The 26,368-nt window shown below is 42.8% G+C and overlaps 2 protein-coding genes, 1 non-coding gene and 1 pseudogene across 8 annotated transcripts; 2 read left to right on the plus strand and 2 right to left on the minus strand.

Moving 5' to 3' along the window:
- Positions 1–595: 595 nt before the first annotated feature.
- Positions 596–12,164, minus strand: RBM23 (RNA binding motif protein 23). 5 transcript variants are annotated; one of them, XM_011372784.1, is made up of 14 exons: positions 7,876–10,359; positions 6,896–6,971; positions 6,218–6,324; positions 5,708–5,755; positions 5,407–5,574; positions 5,099–5,152; positions 4,822–4,939; positions 4,575–4,727; positions 4,352–4,489; positions 3,886–3,951; positions 2,070–2,265; positions 1,889–1,984; positions 1,711–1,795; positions 596–1,636 (listed from the first exon to the last, which is right to left on the minus strand). In XM_011372784.1, exons 2-14 carry the CDS (start codon positions 6,959–6,961, stop codon positions 1,633–1,635), a joined length of 1,299 nt encoding a protein of 432 aa, XP_011371086.1. In that variant the 5' UTR covers positions 6,962–6,971; positions 7,876–10,359; the 3' UTR covers positions 596–1,632. The 5 variants fall into 5 exon arrangements, with proteins under 5 accessions (XP_011371086.1, XP_011371088.1, XP_011371085.1 ...); XM_011372786.2 differs by lacking the exon at positions 7,876–10,359 and adding an exon at positions 12,096–12,164 and having other exon boundaries at positions 596–1,795; XM_011372783.2 differs by having other exon boundaries at positions 596–1,795; positions 10,275–10,433.
- Positions 3,605–3,727, plus strand: LOC111747189 (annotated as a pseudogene).
- Positions 11,620–18,845, minus strand: PRMT5 (protein arginine methyltransferase 5). 2 transcript variants are annotated; one of them, XM_011372780.2, is made up of 17 exons: positions 18,493–18,845; positions 17,731–17,849; positions 17,349–17,434; positions 17,044–17,178; positions 16,552–16,664; positions 16,357–16,406; positions 15,995–16,158; positions 15,386–15,547; positions 15,127–15,204; positions 14,972–15,030; positions 14,766–14,888; positions 14,504–14,679; positions 13,837–13,946; positions 13,503–13,596; positions 13,224–13,340; positions 12,947–13,011; positions 11,620–12,164 (listed from the first exon to the last, which is right to left on the minus strand). In XM_011372780.2, exons 1-17 carry the CDS (start codon positions 18,600–18,602, stop codon positions 12,012–12,014), a joined length of 1,914 nt encoding a protein of 637 aa, XP_011371082.1. In that variant the 5' UTR covers positions 18,603–18,845; the 3' UTR covers positions 11,620–12,011. The 2 variants fall into 2 exon arrangements, with proteins under 2 accessions (XP_011371082.1, XP_011371083.1); XM_011372781.2 differs by lacking the exon at positions 18,493–18,845 and adding an exon at positions 18,408–18,465 and having other exon boundaries at positions 17,731–17,850.
- A 116-nt stretch (positions 18,846–18,961) lies between these two features.
- On the plus strand, positions 18,962–19,034 carry TRNAR-ACG. The gene has a single exon. It is a non-coding gene; the product is annotated as a tRNA-Arg (tRNA).
- Positions 19,035–26,368: the final 7,334 nt, after the last annotated feature.

Genomic DNA, 26,368 nt, shown 5'->3' on the forward strand with positions numbered 1-26,368 from the left:
CTTGTTACAAGCCTTAAAAAGCAAGCAGAGGAAGTTCTGCCTCCCCTTTGGCAGAGCCCTTCCTGGAAAACCCAGCTCCCTGCGAGTCACTGATTCCAGGCTTGCATTACCCCAGGCAGAGCTATATGGAATGCAAGCTTTGAGGTGACTGGGAGAACAGCAGTTAAGGCCTGAGGATCCCTAATGTATGATGCCCAAAACCTTTTGCATATTGGGTTCTAGTAGTTTTCTACTACAAATAAGGCTAAAAGTGGTATGGGGACCAACTGTAAGAAGGGTGAGCCTGGGAGGCTTCTCTGCTACTTAAGATCCTTAATATCATGAAACACACCTAGAGGAAGGTGCAGAATGTGGTAGTTACACTGCCATCTAGTGGAAAGACAAGATCTGTCCTTAGGCAAAGGGACAGAACCTGCAATTCAGTCCAGTGGGCAGATAGATTTGGAGATAGTTAAGATGGAGACAGATGGAGGAGGAGACAAACACCAACAGTAAAATGGAGATGCAGACAAGAACTTGGCCTAGGTATGTGCCTTTTGTCAATTTTTCTTTCTGAAAATTAGATAAAATTAAAATAAAAGAAAAAACCTCACAATGGTATTACAAATGTTTTATATCCCTAGAACCATTCATGGTTTTGGCTGAGAAATTAACATCCGACATAACTAAGACCACACATATATGGAAAGCAGCCGCCACAAGAGCAGGGCTTGCCATTTGTACAAAGTTTATATATATATACATATATATATTTATGTACAGACACAAGGGTATAAAATCCAGTGAGAAGGCTCACGTGTGCCCAGGCAGGGGACAGGAGCAGCTTTAACAGCTGGGGTTGAGCCTACAGTAGAGGCACATGGGAATAGGTAGAGAGTAGCAGCCTCCCCTCCATCCTCCCACCCTGGACCAAAGGAAGGACCTGGGAGGAAGGACAACTAACTGTACAAAGAAAAATGGAAGATACTGGAAAGTACCCCATCCTTCGCTAAACTGAATGCCCCTTAAGACATTCAAAATACCTGGCAGGATAGATCATTCCCACAGTTCCCAGCAAGATGCTGAGCCTACAGTAGTAGTTCCAGCCCTAAGCTGAGGTCTAAGGCAGGCTTCACAATGCATATACGAGTCCATACTATCTTCTGGGGGCCCTTGCAACAGCAAGCCAGCACCTTCAAGGTTCACCCCACAAACTCCAAAGTCCTCTTTGTCCAGAGGGCTTAAGGGTTTTCCTTGAAAAAATTGTAGGGTACAGACAAACGAAAAGAAGTTCATTCCTTCAGTCAATGCCCTATGGCCTTCCCAACAGAGGAGGAATCGAGGAATCACTAAGATGTTGTTAGAAAGGGCAATGAAGGTCCTCCCAGGAGACAGCACACACAGGGAAATAGGTGTTCAACAATTCTGTTCTCTTCGACTAGCGGTTGTTCAGCAGAGGCTATTCCCAGTGGGGCCATGGGCAGGAGCTCTTCTTGGTCCATAAGGGTGGCTCCAATTTCCCCATAGTCAATGTCCATGCCCTCAGGATGGCTTGGTCCACAAAATGGAGAAAAGGAACCACAGAAGGGTAAATGTGGAGAAGGGAGTGGCAGGACCCAGAGGCACAGGGAGGCAGTATACTGTGCCATTGATTCACCTGGGGAAGAGGTAAATAGAAGTTAAAAGAAAGAAAATAACTGAGACTAAAATGAGCTAGGTCCTGAGACTCACATGGTCTGGGGGGAGAAGAGGTTGGAAAGCTGGAAGCAATGGGAGGCAATTGCCTGAGAGGCGAGGTTCAGGGCCGGACTCAGAGCTGGAACAGAGAGGAGGAGAGAATTAGTGAGCAAAGAACATTTCTTCTTTCCAGGCCCTCACCCTTCTTTTCCTTTCCCAAGTCCAAGTCTACCAGTCAGAGTTGCTGGGTTCAGGGCCCCCAAGGGTACTGCTCCATTCAGCTGCAAGGCAGCAGCGGCAGCTGTGGTTGGCAACTGGATTCCAGAGCCTAAAAGGGAAAGAAAAGGTGGGATTAAGTCCCAACCCTTGATTTACAACTCAATCCATATTCTCCACCTGCAGAGAAACTCTACCTTCTGCCAACTTGGCCATGAGTTGCAAACGTCCACCTGCTGATCCCGGATCCAGCTCCTGATCTCCATCAGGAAAAGTAATGTCTGTACCACCATCCAGTCGCTCTGTCACATGGCCGACCCTCATAGGTCGACCAGCAAGCTCAAAGCCATTCAACTGTTCCAGGGCCCGCCGGGCACACTCAGACTCAGAGAACTACAAGAAACCCAAGCAATATCAGTCACCTCTTGGCCACAGACATGCTCTCAAAACCCCACTAACACTCATATTCCTACTATTCCAGGAAAACTGCATGCTCACTGCAGTACAAACTTTTCTTTCCAAGAGTCTGTGATCTAAGATCCCTCCCTAAATTATTCTCTGAAAAGCACCTTTTCCAACGGACTCAATGGCAATCACTTATCAATCTTCCAGCTCCATTAAAAACCCAACAATGTAAAAAGTCTTTTATCTGTAGGGAAGCCAGCCTGACAGGCTGTTTCACAAATGGACATATAAAACGGAAGTAAGATAAGCTGAGAGTCAACGCTCTTGGGCTTTATTTCAGTCCTTAGGACTAGTAAGTTTCAGTTCTCAGTTAAGAAGTAGAAATCTGGACCTCCAGAGTCCAGCCTGGTGCTCAGAGGAAGACTGCGCCTGCACCCCCACCACAGTGCTGCTGACTTGGTGGCCTGCTGACAAGAGCCTCTACTCTCTCGTCCCTTTCATCAGCAGCAGCAACAACAGCAGCATGGCATAAAGAGCATTCCCAGTCTGCTATTTAAGTGTCAAGGGTGTTGACCTAAAAAGCAGCAACACAAGGGCGAAAAGGCCCCAAAAGAAGCCTTTCTGCATCTAAGTCACGCAGAGAGCTAGAAAAGGTACTTGCCACTAGGAACGCCACAGCTGGCTTTGGTTACTCTGGTATTAGCTGCCCCAGGGCCTGGCACGTGGTACTGACAGTTCACAGGCAGGTGATGTAGGTGGCCTGCCTTTACTGGATACTTCTGAGGTGAGCAATTGCCACGGTAGAACACAACCTACCTCTCCTCTGCCCTGCAGGCAGCTGTGGGGGTGTATGCTGCCTGGATTGAGCCCAGAAAATACCAGCTTCAATCAGACTTGTGGCTGGCAGCCAGTCCTCAGCCTGGAGTCACATGGGGCTGGAAGAACCAGTTACGGGAACTGGTAACAATTTTGTTGAAGTGTCAGGAAAAGGTGAGATTTGCCCACTAATAGATGACCTCACTATTCTCTCTACAGTATTTACATATAAAGATACTTCTCAATGGAAAAATTATTCAGAGTAGTACCATTCTATCTCATCATGAAAATATACCAATTCTATAAAACATGTCCATAAAAGCCCGTACCTAACCTCTCTCATGCCCCTAACATTTTAGCTGCAGCCTGGAATCATTACTATTACCCTAAGAGCAAGGTGCAGCACCAGGGAAGCTGGTTCAACTCCTGGACACCCCTGGGCCACTGACAAAAATATAGGAACAAAGCCAAGAGCTCAAGCAACACACTCGTCTCAAGAAACAGAAGGCTAGTCTACAGCCATGCCACCCTGAACAAGCCCAATCTCGTCTGATCTCGGAAGCTAAGCAGGGTCGGGCCTGGTTAGTACTTGGATACTTGGATGGGATACTAGGAAGACCAGGTGCTGTAGGCATTAAAAAAAAAGAAACAGAAGGCTAGTCCAAGCTCTAGGCATCAGGGTTTATGAATCATTTACATAGTTCCTAAAGGAGAATGAAGCTAAGCTGTAAAATCAGAAAAAGAGGACAAACCCAAACTAAAATAAACAAGTTAAAAAGACTAGAGACTCACCGTAATGAAACCATAACCTTTAGAACGACCTGTATCCGAATCCTTCATCAGGACAATATTATCAATCTGCAGAACAGGGAGATATTATTAATAACTTTTTAGCTAACCCATACTTTTGATCTTTCCTACCCAGATTGTTCTAGTTACCTCCAACTTCTTCACCACCAATCACATCTCTCTGAATCATTTTTAAAAAGAAACAAAGGCCATCTCTTTCCAAAACACCTTTTGTGACTATCTTGCTTAATCTGAACCCCATTATTTGATTTCATGGTGCCTGACTCATTTGTCTACTGACCAATCTGAATACAGAGATGGAGCCTAACTTTCCCAGCATGGATCCTTATGCCCACTATGGTGTAATGCAGTGGGTTTATCATGGTCAGACAGAACAAAGAGGAATACTCATCTTCTCCACTTTTTCTAATTCCCTTCAGAGGTTTCCCTCACTTTCTACTCTACTCACTTTGCCAAAGGGCTCAAAGATGCCCCGGAGCATGTCTTCGGTGATATTGAAATGCAGGGAGCCCACATAGAGGCGCATTGGTCCACCACTGCCTTTCTGAAGGTTGTTGGCCATGGCTGCCAGTCGGTTTTTCTCAGCCTGGGGAAGGAAGAAATGATGGGTCAGGTCTCACACCTCCTACCTTCAATCCTGTCTTCTCAGGTCAGTTTCTTGGCCTGCTCACCTGTGAGGCCTGTACAATGATAGGCACCCCCAGCAGCCGCTGCCCAGTCAGCCCAATGGCCAGTGGCACAGACTGGATTTCACAGAATTCCACATAAGCAATACCCTTGGAACGACGTGAGTTCCGATCTGAGATGATACGTACATCACGAACCTATCCAGGGCAAAAGAGAAATCCTGAGTTGAGAATAAAGGGGGATAGACAGAATATAGGATAGTGAGAAGCAAATTAAGGAGGAGAAGGTTACCTTGCCAACAGCAGAAAAAAAGTCCTCTAGGTCTCGAGGCCGAATGCGGGCAGCTAATTGCATACAGAAAACTGTTCGGGCATCACGTTCCTCAGGACTCAGATTATCAACTGGCTCTCTGAGGAGTGAGGAAAATTTGTTGAGACCTTCACCCCTACCAATACTTGGTTATCATTCTCTAGCTAACCTCAAGTACTACATATTCCTGTACTTTGACTCAAAGACCTTTTTATTCATTACCTTACAATCTCTAAAAAAGTATTCATTATCAACTCACCTGACTGGGCTCTTCTCTCTGAAATGAGGACTCTTACTGTGTCCATACCTACGCCTATGGGACAGAGAACAACAAAAGTGAAAGTTGTGTCACCCAACTTTATTCAGATTGGTCCAATGCTGGGTCTTCCATCACGAGAAAACCAGATCCCAGCACCTCATCTCACACGTGAATTCTTAATGCCACCCCTCCAGTAACTGGGTCTCCTGCCTATCTCGGAGGCTTATAAGCACCCTCGGGAAGGGACCATAGAACATAGTTTACCCAGATTCCAATAGGAAAGTGATCTTGTTAGCAAAAAGTGATACCCAGTGGCAAGTGGTGGACTCCTATAGTGCACACGATCCTCACGACGCCGGTCCCAACTTCGGGACTCAGTACTGTGGCGACGATCCCAGCTATGGCTGCGGTGATGACGCTGCCGATCTCGACTTCTGCTCCGACTGTTTCTCCGCCTATGCCGATCACGGTCCCGACTACGAATGCAGATGGAAACAGCTATTTAGTTTGTTAATAAACCAACCAACCTCTTCTGGGCTTCGATATATATCCTTGGTATCTTTCTATTTATAGTAATTCTGAAAAACCAAAGCCCCCAGAATGACTGACCTGCGTTTTCTATCCCTGCTTTTACTATGGCTCCGACTCCTCTTCTTCCTGTGAAAGGAAGTGTGGATTCTTATTATTGAGAAGGTTTCATTATCTCATTATCTCCATGGCCAGGGTGAAACAAAGAGCAGTAAAGGACCAAAGCCCAGAAGACGATCTGGCAGTTCACAGCAACTGTACAACATCAACTTACACATAGCTTTGGATGCTGTTAGGCATCTGAAGCGGCCATGGTTTTTCCCCAATGCCAAGCAAAAGCTGGTGTTTCTAAATTAGGGGCCCTCTTGCTATTTTACACAAATGAAATGTATCAATGCTGGGACTGATCCACAAATCTACACACAAAGTTTAGACTACATCGTCATAAAACCAAGTCACCAGTATTCCCATGATCCAGTTATTAAGTCGGCAGTCTTAGAAGCAACTACCTCCCTGTTCTGGCTATTTCTCTAACGGACATAGTTGTTTCCCTTCCCAAGTTGCCAACCCATTTCCTCACGCCGCACTCACTTGCTTGCCTCCCCACTGGTGCTGCTCCCACTGCCACTGTTGCCAGTGCTGCCGGTGGTATTGCCAGAGCCTTCCTTTTTAACCTCCTCTTTCTTTGGCTGCTCATCCTGAGGGGTTCACCAGGAAAATGTCACAAGGTTCAAGGTAGCAGACACAAAAATTCCATTGGGCACAGAAAGAACAAAAGTGGACAAAGAAAAAAGCTCATGAAATCAAAGCTCTCTAGCCAATTATCTAGGCAATATTTGAGCACTCAGAGCTCCTAAAAAAGGGAATAAGAGAGGAAGGGAGGAAACTACCCAAAAGGAAGACATCAGAGTGACAGATTTGGATGTCAAAACTTTAGCTACCCAACATCTGTTACACTGATATCTATTTCCTGAGAGAGTAAGAAATCGGGTCCGAGATACATTGATTTTCTGTCACTGAAAGCTATGAACAAAGCACTAATTCCCACATTATGTGGGCCCCCCCCTTCCCAGTTTTTGGGGCCCTTCTGAAAACATGGCCCTTGAGTATGGGTCTCTAGCAGAGCTTACTAAAAGACTTTGCCTTTTATGAATAGTCACTGTACATAAGAACCAAGTAGGGAAAGAGGATTCACAAAATGTTGAAACCTATGACACCCAACTGCTGTTTCTTATTAACCCAATTCCACCAGTGAGGTGGGAATATTACCTCTTCTTTTTTATAGGGAGCCTCCAGCATGGCCTCAATCACTATATCAAAGTCATCAGATGCCATGGTAGCAGATCTGAGAAGAGGACATCAATACATAAGACCCTCATTTAAGTTTTTCCTCCCCTTCCAGTACCCCACATTCCCTTTCACCTCTAAGAAACAGAATTCAGTATACAGTTCTGTTTTATCAACTCCAAAGGGATCTTACTACCTCTTGCTTACCCTAGGTTTATTTTTGTACCTTACATTTCTGAACTAGTTCTGCTTGGTGGCTTAGAATAAATAGGTCAAGGGTCTAGAAGAAAACTGAATATCTAGGTAGAGACAAAATACAAAACAGACCCTGCCATGTGAAGAGACAATGCTGGCACTCAAACTTACCACTCACTTTACAGTAGACACTAGGCCTTTATTCTACTGTTCAAAATTCTGAATAAATAACTGGTTTAAACTTAAATCATAGAAAGAGGCACACAGTTCCAATAAAAGGTAAAGCAGCAAGACAAAAAAATGATAAGACAAAGTAATACCAGAAAAATTCAGATTTTCCCTAAGCTCTTCCCTATATCCCCCATACAAACACCAATAATTAGGGAACTTATCATTAAGTGTTTTCCATACAATACCAACTAGAGTTTAGGTAACTCAAAAAGATTATGATTAAGACAGGTTTAACCAATCCCACTTTGAAGCCCTTCTGTCTAGGCAGGAAAGGTGAGACTTCTCACCTCCCCCAAGCTTTCACATCTAGCAATCGTCTTCCCCAAGTCTGTCAAATAAGAAAAACGGAAGATACCAAACAATATCAATAAGATAAATTATTTGAAAATTACTGGTCTGAAATTATTGACATACACAACATGGATGAATCTCAAAATAATTATGCTGAATGAAAGAAATCAGACCAAAAAAAAAAAAAAAAGGAGTACATACTATACAATTCCATTTATATAAAATTTTAGAAAATGCAAACTAACCTGTAGTGACAGAAAGCAGATCAGTGGTTGCCTAGGGATAGGAGTAGGTGGGGAGGGGCTAGGCAGAAAAGATTACAAAAGAGCACAGGAAACTTTTGGGGGTGATAGTTTCATGGGTGTTTATACACATCAAAACCCACCAAATTGTACACTTTAATGTGTACAATTTTATGTCAATTATACCTCGATGAAACTGACCAAAAAATCCCCAGGTAAGCAGAATTTCTAAGCTAGAAGGTGAATCATAATCAGACTTGCCATCTCCACAAGAGCTTTGTCCTCTTTAAAGCAGCTAGCTAATGCATCATCCAGTGATGCTGTCCTTGTTGCCCTCAGAACCCATAGCCTATCTGATGATTTAATAATAAAGTAATAAGAGAAATATGAAAATTACATTAAAAATAACAAAAATAATATTAAAAAGTAAAAAATAATCATCACACCTATAGTACCTCATATTGCTAGGCATGTTACAGAGATAAGAGTCTTAGAAACAGCAAAACCGTTAAAATAACTTGGAAGTAAATTTAAGTTTTAAAATGGAGATCAAATCAAAATCAAATAGATGTACCTAAAATCCAGTGAACTCAATCTCTTATTTAACAACAGCTTATATTAATTTAGCAATCAAAAGTAATATATACTACAGCCAGGTATCAGATCCATTGCACAGATGAAAAACAGAATTTGTGAACTGCCCCAAGTCACAAAGTTCAAATGGAGGAGCTGACTCTTGAGCAAAGTCTTCTGACTCAAGCCTCACATACTATCTATTATCAGATTACCTCTCTCTTGTAGTTTAAACTTAACATTGAAGAAAATTTTAAAAAAGTATACAGCTTATCAATATGTCTAGCTTTAAATACATTTATCTGGAGAATTAATGTTCTGATCAGTTTATCAAAAGAATCAGTCTCATTAGTCATACTTTATTGCGTGGCTTCTAGATATGAGGCATGTACACAGTATGTTTCATAATATCAGGAACCAAACTAATTGTAATATACACTATTTGGCCTATTGTGGAAAAATGGTTCTAAAACGAAAAAATTTTTGACGCCCAAACTGTTCCTTTCAGTCATTTTGGCTAAGTCTATACAGATTTCTTAAGTGTCATAAAATTCCTCTATTTTTTACAATCTGCTTTTTCCTCCCTAAACACTCCTGATTGCAAGTCGTCTTCTTTGTTGAGTGCTAGTACAGGGCAAGGGTAACATAACACACACACACTTTAAGTTGACGAATGAACACCCCATGTATGGGGTAAAGTTTTCACTCAGACTCCGAAACAAAGAATGAACTGATTTAAGCACAGACATATACAACACGAGCACATTTTGAAACTTGCAATCTCAATGGGTTTAGTGTAGCTTTCTAGCTGTCCTAAATGCAGTAAAGTCCAAACATTATGCATTTTCAGGTTCGTAGTCTTCAAACTCTCCCCATGAATTTGTGTCAAAGTCCATGCAATCCCATTGATTAAAACACCATAGAGCTTTCTTCCATCCCTGCTTCAAAAACTACACTGGGGTCCATAATCATGGCAGTGCCAGGATCCTGCCATAGTATAGTCACGACCCAAGCCAGCACTTAGGCCCCACTGCTGCAGAGGCAGAGGAGAGTGAAGAACCACCGACAGCCCATTTCAGGCAGAATTCACCAAACGCTGGAGTCCCAGGGGTGATGGTAGCGCCATCTCCTGGGTCGGTCCCTGAGCTGGGCACAAACATCTCCAAAATGAAGGTACTTTAATTAAGAACAGGAACAATAAGAACGATAAAAAACATTCCCCATATTGTGTAACAAACCAAGGCAATGCTTTAAAAAATGGTCCTATAAAGTATCCGATTGGCACCATCTCCGCGAGAGCCAGCGTTCCCAATGATAAAACCTTATAGTGGCCTCACTATATACTCTTTCGCCACGGAAAGTGTGCTCACAAAAGGAAAGCGGGAAAATCTCAGGCTGATATAGTGAAATCAATCTTCCAGAAATTGAAGACTAAGGGAAAAAACTCAATTCCCTCATCTTTCTCCAAATGGTGGCACTAGGGGCTGAAAACCGATCCTACATGTTTTCTTGGTCAATGCTCCCTCCCCATCATGGACGTCACGGCTGAGGGGGCTTAGAAAGAGATCCAACTCACTGGGATCCTTGAAACAGCGTCATCAGTAAAGGACAGAGCCACGAGGGTGCGGATCCCTAAAATCCCGACAGTGAGCTACATTTTGATAGCGAACACTTGCAAATCAAAGTAAACAAAAAATTTTTTTAATTTAAAAAGTTTGCCTGATTCCGCTCTTGACGCCATTTTCTGCCTGTGACGTCAGGGGGAAGCGCCGTGCAGCAACGTCACGCAGAGGTGACGTCGCAGGGGTACCAGCTTTCGGGTTTCTCACCAGTTCCGGTTCCCCGCACCGGGGTCCCGGTTTTCTCCGTTCCTTTGCGTTTGTTGGGGAGCGCGAAGCACGGCTGTCTTGCAGAGTCTCAGCAGTTAAAGCAGTATTGCAACCCAGGCTGTTCCTCTTCCCGCAAAATGGCGGTAGCTCCGCTGTCTTCCAGAACTTTCCCCAATCCGCGCAGGCGCTGAAATATTTAGGCAGTGGAACTAATCTGTCTCACGGCAACAGCCAAAGTACAGATTTTCATTGGCTAAAATCCTAAACATGGGTGGAGCCAAATGCAATTGTTTCTTAGCAACCATCAAGTTCCCATTGATTGGCTAACTTCGCCAAGACTTCCAGAAAGTGGAAGTTTCTTCAGGCAGCCCCCATGGCTCTCATTGGCTAAACGACCTGCAGAAAGTCGGGCGCCCAGGTTGACCAAGCCCCAGTTGTGGGCAGAGCCAACAAGGAAGTTCAGTTGATGTTCTTGGCCATCCCTGCTCTTATTTGCAGAGGGTCACGTTGGTGCTCTCGGGGACAGCTTTGTGGAGAGCAACCGTGTTTGCTAGACTCCATATTCCCATCCTGAGCAGGCTGTCTACACAACCCTCCCAAACACCTCCTGCCTTCAGTGCTTGGGAACTGGAACATGCAAGTCTTGTCAGATTTGTCTGGTCTTATAGCTCACATATCTTCAGTTTAAATCAGTGCCCCACACACTTCCCCCTGCAAGGGTAAACTTGAGACTTTCTCAGATGACTCCTTGGATGTAACAGTACTCTCAGCCCTCTAACCAGAAAGAGATGGAACTGATGTCTGCACTAAGACTTCCAAAAAGGTAGCTGGTCTTAACATGAAGAAAGCCAGAGGACCTATGTTCCAGTCCGATTTGAATATTAACGTCATATCATTGTACAAATTTCATATACCTCTTCTGAAAATGAAGGATTGGACTAGATGATCTCTTAGGACTTCAAACTAACCCTATTTTGTTCAAACAAAATAGGTGGTGTCTTGCTGGAGATGTCTGGATGGCTTCCAGTTTCTCTATCGAGAGGTAATAAAGCAGCTGGCAGTTCAACTCAAGAAGGTGGAAAGCTGGCTTCACTCATTACCCCATCTTTCTCCATGGTGGCAAACTAGGCCTCCTCCCAGACTAAAATCTAATCACAAGTTCTAATGCACGAGACCATTCTGTAGCTGGCCAGAAATGCCTATACCCAGGAGTCCAAGAGTCACCACTAAGCTTCCTAAATAGGGAATAAAGGTAGGCCCCATTGGGTCTTAGATAAGGGCACAGATCTGAGCATGCCTAAGTTTAAGTAAGGTGTGAGAAAGCAGAGGCCGGGGGCAGCAGGGCTGGAGCAGGAAAGGCCACGACTTCACTTTATTTGTATTTCCTTCCACACAAAACCATCAAAACAGGAACAGAAGATGGGCAGGGAAAGGGCTGAAAATGTGTTCAATCGGCATGTCTCAGGGCTATTCCAGGGAGCGCTTGAAGCTGAGTGCCTTTCAGAGTAGCTTCAGATCCAGCACTAATTCCTCACGCTCTGGCCTAAAGTCTTCACTGATTGGTGGCTTGAGCCCTGCAATTAATTCTCCTCCTTTGCCCACAGTGATGTAAGGCAGAAAAGCAAACTGAAATGCTTCTCTCTGATGGACAACGGGAACCACAGCCCACAGATGTACTGCACCTTCTATGCTACAGGAGCAGAACCTGAAGCTGCTTCTGGACACTTGCAGGCAGGGCTAGAGGCCAATGGTATATGAGCGACCTGTGGGGTTGTGAATAGCAGAACAGACTGGTGCAGTCACAGCCCATTCATACCACACCTTCTTGGAATTGCTGCATCGCCAGAAACGCACACAGATGGTCTGGCCTTCACGCACCGTAATGGGCTGCTGTAAGAAGAAAGACAGGAAGGGTCAGGGCAGACCTAATGAATTACATGTAGCAATGTACTGAGCTAAGTGTGAAGATAAAAACATGATGTTCCGACCCTCATAAAGTTTATCTGAAGTCTATCAGAACAAATAATTAGAACTAAACAATTAGACATTGAACAAATACTCTAAAGTGTGATGACTGCTGTGATCATGCACAAGGTGCTATGAAAGCACCTATGAACACCTAGGAACGCTAACATAGTTTAGGTCTGAGAAAGTTAACAAGAATGTTTAAGGAGACCTGGAAAATAAGTTATCAGGGTAAAGAGAGAAGAAATGAATTTTACAGGCAAAGAAGAAAGGTATCAAAGTCACAGGAAAGAAAGATGATGGGGTATCAGAGGAACTGAAAAATAGTCCGTTGGACTGAGGCAATGTAATCAAGGGGACAGAAGCTGGAAAGGCAGGCTAAAACTAGATCACATCAAGTCTTACAAGCAATGTTCAAGATTTTAACCATTATCCTAAAGACAGTGGGAAGGCACTGAAGGGTTTTTTAGCAGGAGAGAGATATAATCAGATTTGGGTTTTAAAAGATGACGCTTGCTTAAGGTAGGAAATTGACAGAAGAGTAGCTAGAGATGTGGAGAAGCCAGGTAGAAGGCCACTACATTAGTCCAACATCTACAACTGGGATCCAAGCTGTGAGAGAAGTAGGACATGGATCACAGCCAAGTATCATTCATAACCCAACAGCTAAACTCTTTAACCTATGGAGTTTTAAATATGATTCCTACCTTAATGGGGAAGAGGATGGGAAACCATGAGAACATCCCAGGAGAGTGAGTCTCTGGACGGATACCTGTATGGACAAAATAATGAAAAAACTGAAGTTTCCGTGACTGTGCTTTTTGCCTAGGTTGAGGAGAATGTCTTCTGTGAACACAGAAACAAGTAATCAAATATCCCCATTCACTGACTCCTGGGCTCCCTGTGACTCTAAATGAAACATGTACAGAAGCTGCTCAGGTAGCACACACTCATATCCCACCATCCACTGCCCCAGACACTCACTCAGAGTGATGTTCTGATAAAGCACAGTCTCGAAGTAGCCTGCAAAGCCATGCAGCACTGTGTTCACTGCCACAGGAAACTCCAAGGTACAGTAGCGGTTGTTATCAATCATAGGATCTGTCAAGGAAGAGTTGTGTGAGTGACAAGGGGCCAAAAATCTTAGACAACTGGTAAAGCATGAGCAAGAACCAGTAAGGGAAGCCTAGACAGGGCAGACCCAGGTCAGCAAGGGCGAGCTCTCAACCCGCCTAGTCAGAGGATAGCCACACAGGAACTCACCTTTGTTGGGATGGCTGAAAGTGAAACAGGGCTGGGGCGCAGAGAGCTGGTGGAAGTTGTGCAGCCGTACCACATAAGGCATCTCAAACTGGGCCTGACCCAAGAGACAGAGAGCAAGAGCTGAAGAAGATAAGCAAGAGATATCTACTTCCTCAGGGAAAGAAGCTCAAGCCTCAGGGACACAGAAAAAGACGAAAACAAACTTTTACTTCAACCACATTCCCTACTGCTCCTTCACCTCTCCATCTTCTGCAGAGGAAGAAAACAATAGATGCTAACATAGAAAAAGAAAGGACTAAAGAGAGGAGCCCACGAGAAGAGAGTGGCTCTTTACCTCGGGGTCACGGTCCTTTTCCCGACAGGCTCGGACCTCATTGTACAGCTTGGAGGAGGAGATAGGAGCCAGAAAGGACGTGTATTCACCAGGGATGCTCACGCCGTCATCTGCAGAATAGGAGAGCCACATTAGTTCCCAAGAGATGGAAATGATATATTTGTACTAACTGAAGGCCCAAACCTCTCACATCCAAACAGACTCAGGCAACTCAATGTTGTCACATTCCCAGATCAATCTGCTCCCAACTCCTATCATGGGAAATTCCACTTCCAGGTTACTTTACAGAGTCACACAAGATTAAAACTGGAAGGAACCTAAGATATTCTAATCTAGTGCTTCTTAACTTTTGTGGGAGTCACAAAGCCTTCTGCTATCCTGATGAAAGCTAAGCCCCTAAGGTACATATCACAGCAGCTCAGGGAGTTCACAGACCTCAGGTTAAGAGTCTCTGCTTTAGTTTATACCCCTCATTTTATAGATGTGAACACAGAGGCTCAGAGAGATTACTTCATTTGCTAAGGGCACTGACCCAAGTCCAGCCCACCTTCCCCTAAACCCTGTAGCCTCAGTTGCCATCCCACCCAATTCTCCCCAACGCCTTTCCCTCAGCCTTCCTAGCTAATAATCCAATCCCCTTACTCAGTATACCCCAACCTGGAGACACCTTTTAGGAAGTGCTGGGCTCCATCCAGGCACTCAGGTGACAGTTCATTATCAGCAAAGGAGCCCAGAAGCTCACTAACGATGATGTCTGCTTTCTCTGGAGCCACCCATTCCCGCATATCTGATGAGACTACTGTCACTTGGCTTCCCCATTCTTCAAACTGCCAGTTCTCTAGCCTAAAACAGAGATGATACAAGTGACGATGCAAATTAAGAAAAACTGGCACTGGGGACAACTTCCCAGTAAAAGGGTTGCTACTCACGTCACCACAGCATTTGGGTTCTTCTCCACAGCGTACAGTTTTATCCGTCGGTCAGCCTGCTTGGCTGCCCGCAGGGAAGCGTTCACCAGGGGACCCCGGCCTGCTCCCAGCACCATCAGCACCCTAAGAAAGAAAGAGAGTCAAGGTGACTCAGCATATAGAGAAATAGACACACAAATCTCTGGTATCGTGGGGAGAACACTCACTGGATATTAGTGTCCTTCTCTTCATCTGGCACTCGGTCTAACAGACATTTATAGATGGCCTAGGGAGAAGGAGAGAAGACCTCATGGCTATAGTCTCATCTTCACCTAGGTTATTCTAGCCCTGAGTTTGACCCAATCCGGGATCCACGCTGTACCTGCTGGTATTGAGAGTATTTGATGGGGTCTTTTTCAAACACTTCATATGTCTGTGATTCCAGATTGTCCATAAGTGGCTGATGAATAAGAGGAAACAGGCAAAATAAGTTAGCAAGTTTCTGGCAAGGACAATGCACCAGAATACCAAAACTTTCCCATTGCCTCCTAAGTTTTGGTATGATTTTAGGACACTTACTCTCAAGAGATTTTCTCCACCCTACTTCCAGCCTCCCTCCTCTTAGTGCACTCTAGACCCACCTGGAGTGGGGACTGCAGATAGTCTTCATAGCCTTTGGCGAAGAGTTCATAGGCATTGGGTGGAGGGCGGTTCTGGCTCAAGTATTCCAAGTACTGGAGGTAGGAGCAGAACTCTTTCTCTGAGTGGTGGTTGGTGCCTGTGATAATGAACTGCACCTCCAACTGTGAGAGAAGTCAGACCATCAGACACAGTCCTCAAGCCAAGATTCTGGGATATTATTAGATCTTATGGCCAAAGAGTCCTAGCATAAAATTTATTATATAAGGCCCAGACCAGCAGTTCTCCAAATACCAATAAAAACAGCATAAGGCTTCAATGAACTTACAAAGCCCTCCTATGCCATATAAGCATCATCCTGGCTCAAAGAGCCCCATGGAGCCTTGCTATAACTTCTTAAATGAAACCTGCAAAATTCTCATGAGAGCTGGTTCTTTTGAAATGTTTCTGGGGCTCCTACTGTCATTTGCCTTTTTTAAGACCCCTTACTTTGCTGAAGTTGTTTTCCAGAAATCAGAGGAGAGTCAGCCCCATAGGAAAAAAACATCAAATGTATGGGAATACAGCAAAAGGATTAGCTGAAGCACCTTTAGCATCCTTCTATCACCCACCTTGAGGAGCCGGAAGATCAGCCTCTGGTGCATCTTAGAAAGAACAGGAAATCCCTTCTTATTGGTCAGGAAAATGCTGGTGGGGAGAATGGCTGCTTTGATGGGCTCTCCAAGCCAACGATCGATGACATGATTAGATGGGAGGTCAGCCCCAATTTCAAGAGCTACACAAGAAAAAAAAGAAAAGACCTGTCAACTACCGCTACGCAAGAAGCCTTTTCTTGTTCTGTTGTGCAAGACCTGTTTACTCCTTAAAAGCAAGGCACACCGAGGCACAGAAAACAGCAAAACTGCCCAGCAGCCAAGTCTATATGAAACTCCTAATTCTTACTCATAGGAAGTCAGGACCTTTGTGGACTTACCGACTGCAATCCTCTTGCTATAGTCACATAAGGTCCGGAAATTGTGCCACCTGTCCAGAGCAAATACAGAAAAATATAGTCAAATACATATGGCCCAACAATCACCATAGCTTAAAGAGACCACCCTACAGGTTCCACCCCGTACTTCCCTTCATTTTACCCTTGGCCCTGGTATAACAGCAAAAGGAGACATACCACATCCACGTCTTTTCCTCTCCACTGTACTCCTCTGTGTGTGTAGTTGGTGCATTCTCAATTATATCATCTCTTAGGTCCTCCGGGGCTACCAAGGGTACCCGCATCCAGAACTGTAGATGAACAAGTACCCTGTTTAGAACTCAGTGGATCCAGAAAGCTTCCTTCAATTAAAAGTTCTTGATCCAGATCTCAAGTTAATCTCTTAAAATACTTTCCCCAGTTTGTGACTGTATGTATGTGTACTTGTATCTCGTGTATATCCTATGTAAATATCAGCCTTGCCCTTTATTTCTACTGTAAATTTCTATACATAATTGTGCATTCTTTATCTTTTAGAATTCTCTGCTCACCACTCTTAGATGGAGGTAGGCAGTACTGACATTTCAGTTCTGCCAAATGCATCCTTTACTGTATGGCTAGGAACAAGAAAGTATGTAGCATAGCCTAACTACCATAATATGCAGTAGAAAAGGAGGCCCTCAGCCATACCATGGAGGAGTGGTGGCCAGTGTGGATGTGGTTGGTCAAAACTCTGGCCAGGTTTGTGTTATCTTCCTGATTTAAGGGCAGCAAGAAAGCAGGAAGACCCAGATATGCTCCAAAATTCAGTTCCTGTAACATGGCCTGGAATGGAGATCAAGAGGAAAAGGTTAAGAGCTTGCAATCCAAATAGCTTAAATTGCATTATATCCGAGTTACTGAGTTATGGGGGCAGGGGAGACTGCTCTCCCCATCCAGCTTGGTTACAGACCTGATCTTTAGAAAGATCCAGTGGAGAGGTCAAACAATCTTACCGCCTCAGAGTTCCGGCGGATCTTCTCCACTTTTGAGTCTGGACGAATCCATGGAGAAAGCTTTCCCACAATTAGCGTATTCCAATCTGCACTCCCCCACCCAAGAAAGACAAATATCGAATGAGGTTAGGCACTTTACTCATTCAATTTCTAGTTCTTAACAGGGAATAGAGTAGAGACAAAGACTTTTTCTATCAGAGACACAGGATACCCTGATGCAGATTAGGAAAACTAAGGCTTTTAGCAGGTAAGCAAGGAGAAAACAAGAGTTGTCTATAACCCAGGGACTAATCAATATATCTAAGTCAGGAAAGGAGAATGAGGACACTAATAAAGAAGTTGTTACTGCCTCTAATAAAGGGGCATATGGGATGGTCCCTACCCCTTCCTGACAGCAGTAGGTCTGATCGTGTCTGGGGGCCCGGTCGATTCTTAGCAGGTTCCTGAGTGAATTCCCTCTTGAAACGCGGGTGGAAGACAGGCATGCAGAGGAAATCAAACCTACAACCGTGACAGACCCAGAATTGTCATGTAAAGAGAGCAGCAGTGCCCAGAGATCCAAGCAACTGGATTAGGCTATCTGGATTCTGCACAACCCTTTGAGCTGCCATCATCAGTCAGCCGACTGGACTTCTGAGTTCAGCCCACGTTGGGGCATATCACTTCCACTACACTGTGCCTTAATTTCTCCCCAAACCACAGCCATGGAAAAGCTGAGTAACAAGAAAAGATGAAATCCACACCAAGTGGATTTTCTACTCTGCTGATTTTCCAAGACTATCACACCCAGATCTGCCTCTCCCCGCAAGGTTTATCTTTCCCTCTCTCTAGCCCCCTAACACTTCCTCCCACTCTCAGACAATAATCTTGCTTTCCAGGGCCCTGGAGGTCTGTAAGCTCCCTTTTTTATTTACCTGACAACTCCCCCGACTTTTAAGCTCAGTGACCACACGCCTCTAATAAGTTTTTCTTTTTTCTGACTTTCCAGGGCCCAAGGCTTCTCCCCTCAAGGAGTACTGGTTTCTCCCGCCTCACCTTATCCACTCCGACCCCCTCATCCCTGCCTCTCGGGGATGACTAGTCTGCCCCTCTCCGTCCTCGAGTACGGACCCCGCATTCCGCTCGCGGAGGTCTGGGCCCTCACCCCTGTTTAGCCACAGCCCCTAGTGTGTCAGCTATTTCGGGGACGCAATTTAGGTCCCTGCCGCTGGACACGCGGCTCCCACCGGCCCCTCCGACCGCCATCGCCGCCATCTTTCCCCTCGCGCTGTCCACGCCGGGATTCCTTGATACTAGCAGCCAATCACAAAGCTGGAGGGAAAAAGCCCCCCCGGAAGGCGGGACGAATCGTCATAACAACCAGAGCGTCTTCCACCTCTCCAAAGAGAAGGCGGAGGGGTGGGGAGTAGTTCTTCCCGCCAATCCGCGGGCTGTACAGTGACGTGTGGCGTAGCTCCGGGAGATTCACCAATCTCAGGATCTGGTTCTTGATGAACTCCGATCTCCCATAATGCCTCGTGTATTTGCAAAATTTCGCTAAGAGACTACAGGTCCCATGAAACCCTGCAATATAAGCTTGAATTATCATAATCGAGCACCACTTGATTGTCTCAGGGCCAGTGGCGCAATGGATAACGCGTCTGACTACGGATCAGAAGATTCCAGGTTCGACTCCTGGCTGGCTCGGTGAGACGGGCGGTTCTTATTGCTGCTCATACAATACAGCTGTAAGTAGCACTTTTTAAACCTTCATTTTTTTCCCCTTATACTTTTTAAAATTTCTTCATTATCTTCTCAGGCCCTCATTTCAGGTCTAAATGATTGAGTTCTGCAGCCATCTTAGGTCAGCTTTTTCCGTTACCTGATTCAAAGGTGGTTCTTGTGTCACTATTTCCGTCTCTATGAACCCTGAGAAAACTGAATTAATGGCTGGTGTTCTTAAAATACGCTTTGTTTGGGCCTTAGTATGTTATATCAGTGAATAGATTGTGGCAACTCAGCCACTAATTCCTCGTGATCCTGTATCTCAAACACAAAATGTAAATAAACACACATTCACATACACACAGGAGCGCGCGTGTGCGCGCGCGCACGAAGACAGAGAGAAGGAATTTATGGTGAGCAGTTATAGTAGAGAGGAGTCATGAACTGCCTGGCAGAGGCCTGAGAGAATCTCTACATTTTCCTTTGTCAATACCTGCTAGAGGGATGGGGAAATAAAAGAAAGGGATGAAGAAAAAGGCAACACCTAAAGATAGGAGGTCCCAGAGGTGTCGAGGGCCTGGCAGCAGGGATGGAAAGAACACAAAAAGCCCAAAGCGGGAGGCGCTGACAGAACTTAAGGACCGACTGGCAGGGAGCTGTGAGAAAGAGAAGTCGGGGGTGATGCCCAGGGTTTGTGAGTGAGACAAGAAATAAGAGAAGAGAACCGTTTAGGAGAATCAGGGTTTGGGTTTGGAAATGCCGAATTGGACACCTAGGGGGCGCTGTGTAATAGAAAGTTGGATGAACAGAGACCTGCACCAGACTAGATTTGGAAATCTCCAGAAGAGAGATAGTGACTAAAGCGATGAGACTGAATGAGATCACTCTGGCCTATGGGGGACAAAGTCTTGGGAAATATGGAAAGGATGTAGTAGGATAAGTTCTAAGGAACCCTGGGTGCAATGTAAGTGCCCCAAGAAGATAAAAGTCCAAAAATCAAAGAACTGAGAAAATGCCTGTGAAACCTAAAGGGGTTGGAGGTTCTGTTGTCCTATCTTAGTCTTCATTTGATTCCTGCAGGTATTATGATTATGATTATTAGACTTTATATCATAGAACAGTTTTAAATTTACAGAAAAATTGAGCAGGTTTCCATATGCCTCCCCACAGCCTTCTCTATAATTAATATCTTAACATAAATATGGTGCATTTATTATGATTCATGGACCAGTATTGAAAACATTAACTAAAGTCCATAATTTATTCAAATTTCCTTAGTTTTTACCTAATGTCTTTTTTATGTTCCAAGAGCCCATCCAGGATACCATATTCCATATAGTTGTCATGTCTCCTTAGGCTCCTCTGGGCTATGACAGTTTTTCAGATGTTCCTTGTTTTTGATGACCTTGAGGAGTAGTTTTGAGGAGTTTGAGAAGTTGGCCAGCTATGCTGTAGGATGCCTTTCTACATGATGGTTTTCTCATGATCAGACTTGGATTATGGGTTTGAGAGAGGAAAATCACAGAGGCAAAGTGCCATTTTCATCACATCATATCAAGAGTACATCATGTTGACATATTTTATGACTGTTGATATTTACCTTTATCACCTGGCAGAAGTAGTAGTAGAATTACACTCCATTCTAGCCCCTCCATCCTGTACTCTTTGGAAAGAAGTCACTATGTACATCCCACACTTGAGTGGGGAGTTAAGTTCCCCCTCTTTTAGGGCAGAGTATCTACAGTATTTATTTAGATTCTTCCCTGCAGGTCTTATAAGTAGGTGGTTGTCTACTCAAAGTGTATGAGTGCTCCACTGACATTTTAAGAGGCTGAAAAGAGTCGCTGAGGAGGCTTGCTTGTTCTCTACCCCAGTTGTGCCCAACCAAACTCTACATTCACAGAAGACTTAGTAGATGATGTTTCTTCTTCAGAAGCTAATTATCTGAGTCGTGGACCATCTGTGCTCCTGGCATCTTCCTCCTGATGTCAAGCTGGTAGCTGCTCTGTTGGTTATTAACTAATCTATCCATGGGTAAGAGGGAGAGAGGAAAATCTATAAAACAGTAATGTCAATTTTGCCATTAGGTAAAACAATTTTCAAAAGGATTTCCGTAAAAAGAGCCTAGAATTTCTGACTGACTTTAAAGTAAGTTTAGATAGGCTGAATTTCATTCATCTTTGATGTCTTTGTTTTTTCATTTAAGATAGCCTCAACTATATGACAAGCATAATGCTGAACAGTTCCCAGTAATTCCAAACCACATTGCTCCCTGCCTTTCCTACAGCACTTTCCTGTGTCTTAAAAAAAAACAGCATGTGCTGCGGGTCTGCCTTTATGAGCTGTAGAGAAGCAGAAGGAAAGGACTGAAAAAGAAATAGAGATTCTTGTAAAGGACTCTTCCTAGGCATTAAGTCAAAGTTGAAGTCTGTCTATGCTCTGCTTCTGTCTGCTCTCCCCTCCACGCTGAACTCTGACGCTTAAAAGCATGTGAATCATTGGATATAGGCCTTGGCTGGTATGAAGATAGAGAGATGGTAGGACAAAAGGGCAAATATCCTGGGTCAAAAATAATATTACTTCCTCCTACAGGAGTCAGTGACTAACAGGCCAGAGCATTGGAAACTTTTCTGGAAGGGAAAGAGTACCCACCCACTCCCAGATCATCTTCCAATGGGCCTGCCAGCATTCTTTACCTTCAGGCCCAGTTCTTCTACCTGATTCTGTTTTTAAGTCCTTGTGTAAAAACCTCCAGCTCATTGTAAACCCTCCTTTCATTGTCTCTTATGCTGCTCTCCTTCCTCAGCACTTGCCTCCCTCCCCAGGACCACCTTCACTCACCTTTGTGCCTGCCAAGCCTGCGGCACTCTTCCTTCAACACCAAAATAATGTCCCATTTGACCCTCTCACTGCTCCAAATTGCTGCTTCACAATCAAGGCTGTCCTCCAGTCACAAAAGTGGCAGAGTTACTGAGGCAAAATAATCTGTGCTGATTTGCATTCTCTTCCTTGTCATCTCTATTATATAGTATTTATCTGTCAAAATAGAAGGTAAAAACTGTTCTGAAACATAGAAAAAGATGGAAAACTACCCAATTTGTTTATGAAGCCAGAATATACCTAATATCAAAAACTGTTGGAAATAGCACCCCTCACACACACACACACACACACACACACACACAAACCTATAGACAAATCTCGCTTATGAATAGAAATGTAAAATCCTAAAATATTTAAGATTAACACAAAATTCAACAGTACATTAACATAATAATTATATACCACAACCAATTAGGGTTTATCACAGGAATTAACACAAGGTTAGGTATCAGAAAATTTATTTACGTAATAGAAGAAAAATAATTCAAAAAGAAAAACATTCCATGATTTTTAATAGCCACCAAAGAGAACATGGTAAGTTAATTCCATTTTCTATAAACATTCTTAATAGTCTTAATATTCTTCATATTTAAATACATATATGTATCTATGAAGTCACTGATTTATGCAAAGGTAAAAACAAGGCTGTCTACTCTCATCACTGTGTTATTTAATATTATTCTGAAAAAATCCAATGCAGTGAGACTAGAAATTGAAAAAGAGGAGATTAAAACTTTTGGAAAGAGAGGCAAATTTATCATTGTTTGCAGATATGATTGTATAATAGAAGATCCATGAGAATCAGTTCTAAAATAATGAGAATTAATAATAGGATTCAGAGATGTCACTTGATACAAGACAAATATAAAACGTATTTGTAGCCTTCTTATACACTAAGAATAACCAATTAGAAGACATAATTAATAAAAATATCCCAATAACATGATAGTTAAGATCTTGGCTTGTGGAGCCAGATGGCTTGTTCATCCATTTACTAACCATGTGAACCTGACCCCTCTGTTCTATTTCCTCATCCACAAAATGGGAATGTAAATCTTGTAAGGCTGTTATGAGGAGTATAGTCAATATAGTAAAGCATTTTAAACTTACCCTGTACATGGTAAGCCTTCAGTATGCACTAGCTGTTGTGACTAGTGTTTTTCCCAGTCTCAGTGGTTACAATAACACCACCATTAAAAACTTAACTGTAACCTTACTGAAAAATGTGAGGAACCTGTTTAAAGACAATCACAAAAATTTGCTGAGAGATAAAATTAAAAAATGGAGATGAGCCATGCTCTTAGAAAAAAATGAATCTCATGAAGATATTAATTTCAATTAATATCTCACTCTTACAAGTCAATCACGATTCTAATGAAATCTTTCGTTATTTGAAAAAATGATTCTACTGTTCACCTGTAATAAAAAGCAGAAAAGAAAGGCAAAGAAAAATTTTAAAAAGAAGAGAAAAGAGAGGAAATTTGCTCTATATATTTAGCCCTTTACCTCAAATTATTTATGAAATAAACAGTATATAAAGGGCTACAATATTCAGTTGGCACAAGAATAGACAGAATAAAAGAGCTTAACCAATAGTCCAGAAACAAACCAGTTGGATGTGTATATGTGTGTGATTAAATATATGAATTTAATTTGTGATATTAATAACAGCTAACATTTACTGAGCCCTTATTCCATGTCAGGTTCTATGAAAAGCACTTTACATTCACAAGAACCTCGAATCTTCATAAGAACACTGTGAGGTAGGAAGTGTTATTCATTTATGGGTCAAGGAGCTAAGTCTTAAAGAGGTTCAGTGACTTGCCACCCTAAGAAGGGATTTAGATGGTGTTAACAAAACTAGATTGACTGACTCCAGAGCCCTTGATCTTAACCTTAAGACATATCACCTATAATTTTCCTTCTAGAAAGCTATCCTAGACAATCTTCACAAACTAGGACAAAGATTAATTAAGAGAAATGCTTAGGGTAGCATTTTTTTATGATCACAAAAAAATGTAAAACAACAAGTTGGATATTCCATAGGGATATGATTAAGTAAATCATCCATGCAATGAAATCTTAAGCAGCCATTAAAATCAATGTTGTCACAGAAAATTTAATAACATGGAGGAATGCTCGTGATATGCCATTAAATGATGCAGATTACAAATTGTCCATACAGAATGACCTCAATATATGAGAAAAAAATTGTATTTTCCAAATTTCCTATTATTATGTTTATATTATATGGAAAAAATTTTAATGTATATAAAATCTGTGATCTCTGCCTGGTCTTTTTCTGCTTGTTTACATCCTTTTCCTTTTAAGGCCTAGCCAAGGCTTTACTCCTCTGTAGGCTCCTATAGCTATTCGGCAGTCACTCTCGCTTCATAGCAATACTGTAATAGTAGTTCTCCTAGGTGGACTAGTATTTATGAAGCCTTATCACATGCCAGACACTTCAAATGTATTATCTCACTTAATCCTCAGGACGTGATCTTGTGGGGCAGGAATTTTTAATATATCTATTTTGTAGATGAGAGGACAGAGTTATGCTTCAAATAAATGAAAGAGCCAGAATAAGAATCCAGTTCTTCTGATTCCCAACTCGTTGCGTTTTCTTTTACAATGTTTCCCAAATGTGGTCCAAGGACCTTGGGGGCTCCCAGAGACTCTTTTACGAAGTGCAAGAGGATATCTTACATGTCTGTGAGGCCAGATTTTCTTTATTCATCCAAAGCCATATATCAGCACAGAAAGCAGATATGAGAATTCAGTTGTCTTCTATTAAGCCAGATGTCAATGAGATTTTCATTAAAATGTCTTATGTTAATACACAATGAGCTTATGCTTTTAAATGAATAAAAATATTTTATAAATTTTTCTTAGAAAAAATTTTTTCTTAGATTTAATTTTTTTGATTAGAAAAATGTTCAGTTTATTAAATATTGTGAATGTCTAGAATATGAGGTACATCATTTCAATATGTAAATATCCAATCACATTTCAAAGTCAAATTTAGATTACCTGAAATTCTTCTTTGTTTTTCTTTAACAATTACAACTAAGACCATTCTAAATTAGTTTCTTCAGTCTTTAAGATAGCTTTTTAAATGATATTCAAATAAACTTCAAGTACTTATCTTCAACTTTTCTGAATAAAAAGTTTCCATTCTTGTCACAACCTTACAGTTCGTATATTTGATATTACTCAATGGCGTTTTATATGTAATAAGAAAGGAAAGTTTCAATGAATATATGAAAACCATTTAACCCTTACTCATTATTTGCTGCCTCCTTCTCTCTGACATGATACATAAAGCTCTTTTGGTTCTATGTTTGCCACAAGGGACTAAGTATTGCTTCCATGAAATTGAAATCTAATCGAGGTCATATTTAAAGATCAAAGCAGTTGTGACTGAATGGAACTTGGATATTGCATAACTCCATCTTGACAGAGAGTTATGTTCATGAAACATTTATGCCCAAATAATTTTTTTTCTAAATAATTTTTTTCTGATATCCTTCAGGAAAAGGCCATTGATGTTCTCTGTTTTAATTTTTAATATGAGAAATATCGATAGATAAAACCTACATAAACAAAAGCTCTTTGGAGTCCTTAAAAGTCATTGAGAACAAAGGAGTCCTGCGATCAAAAAGATAGAGAACACCTGCTTTACTTGCCCAGCGCTGCCCTCCTGGAGCTTCTGATGTTGTAGATAGGCTTGAATATGCCTGGCATGACAAGCACCTCGAATAAGTTGTAACAAAGTGCTGCTGTGAAGATTTAAATCACAGTGAGACCTTTTCTAGCATTCCAAATAATAGAGAGGCAGAAGTTGAGGCGTGCCTCAAAAATGATAGGATTTTCTGATCAGAAGAGTTCTTGCCAGGTGGATAAAACCTAAACAGGCACAGGAAAGCATGAAAGGGTGAGTAAGCCCATGGAGGCAGCTTCAGGTGAGTAGAGGGTGTAAGTGGTGGAGGAAAGGCTGCAAAGTGGAACTGCACTGTGAGGGCCTCAATGCACAGAGGCTGCGTTTGGTGTGCAGTAGGAGACCTGACGTGTTGTGAACAGAGAAATGACAAAATGAAGTGAAAATTACAAAATACTTATGAAAAGTAAATCAGAATCATCATAAAAATCAGCCTGGCAGTGGTTTATAGGATGAAAAGAGGGGTAGTTAGGACAGTTTATAGGGCCCGCAATGAGAACCTGAGAAAGGTATGGCAGTGGCAGGGGAAATATGCCCATTGGCCATGCCAGCTGGACTCATGGATGGCAGGACATTGGTGAGGTCTTCTGGTTCAGGGCCTTGCCCCAGCTTTGCGGGCCCAGAGCCTCCAGTTGTTAGCAGGCGCTTATGTCCAACTCCCTGCGACACTCACCGGAGACCAGTATTTATACTGCATGTACATGGAGGATTGCAC

The sequence above is a fragment of the Pteropus vampyrus genome, unplaced genomic scaffold, assembly GCF_000151845.1.
Source record: "Pteropus vampyrus isolate Shadow unplaced genomic scaffold, Pvam_2.0 Scaffold213, whole genome shotgun sequence".
NCBI lineage: Eukaryota > Metazoa > Chordata > Mammalia > Chiroptera > Pteropodidae > Pteropus > Pteropus vampyrus.

Bases quoted from the DNA above. Each gene is read 5' to 3' on its own strand.
- RBM23 (XM_011372786.2), bottom strand. From the start codon at position 6,961: ATGGCATCTGATGACTTTGATATAGTGATTGAGGCCATGCTGGAGGCT. The intron at 5,575-5,707 runs GTCAGTCATTCT...CTGCATTCGTAG, and splicing joins AGCAGGGATAGAAAACGCAG to TCGGGACCGTGATCGGCATA. The intron at 3,952-4,351 runs GTGAGTAGAGTA...CCTGTTCTGCAG, and splicing joins TCTTTGAGCCCTTTGGCAAA to ATTGATAATATTGTCCTGAT.
- PRMT5 (XM_011372780.2), bottom strand. From the start codon at position 18,602: ATGGCGGCGATGGCGGTCGGAGGGGCCGGTGGGAGCCGCGTGTCCAGC. The intron at 14,680-14,765 runs GTGAGTAGCAAC...TCTCTGTTTTAG, and splicing joins AACCCAAATGCTGTGGTGAC to GCTAGAGAACTGGCAGTTTG. The intron at 13,947-14,503 runs GTGTCTCCAGGT...CCTATTCTGCAG, and splicing joins AGCCCAGCACTTCCTAAAAG to ATGACGGCGTGAGCATCCCT.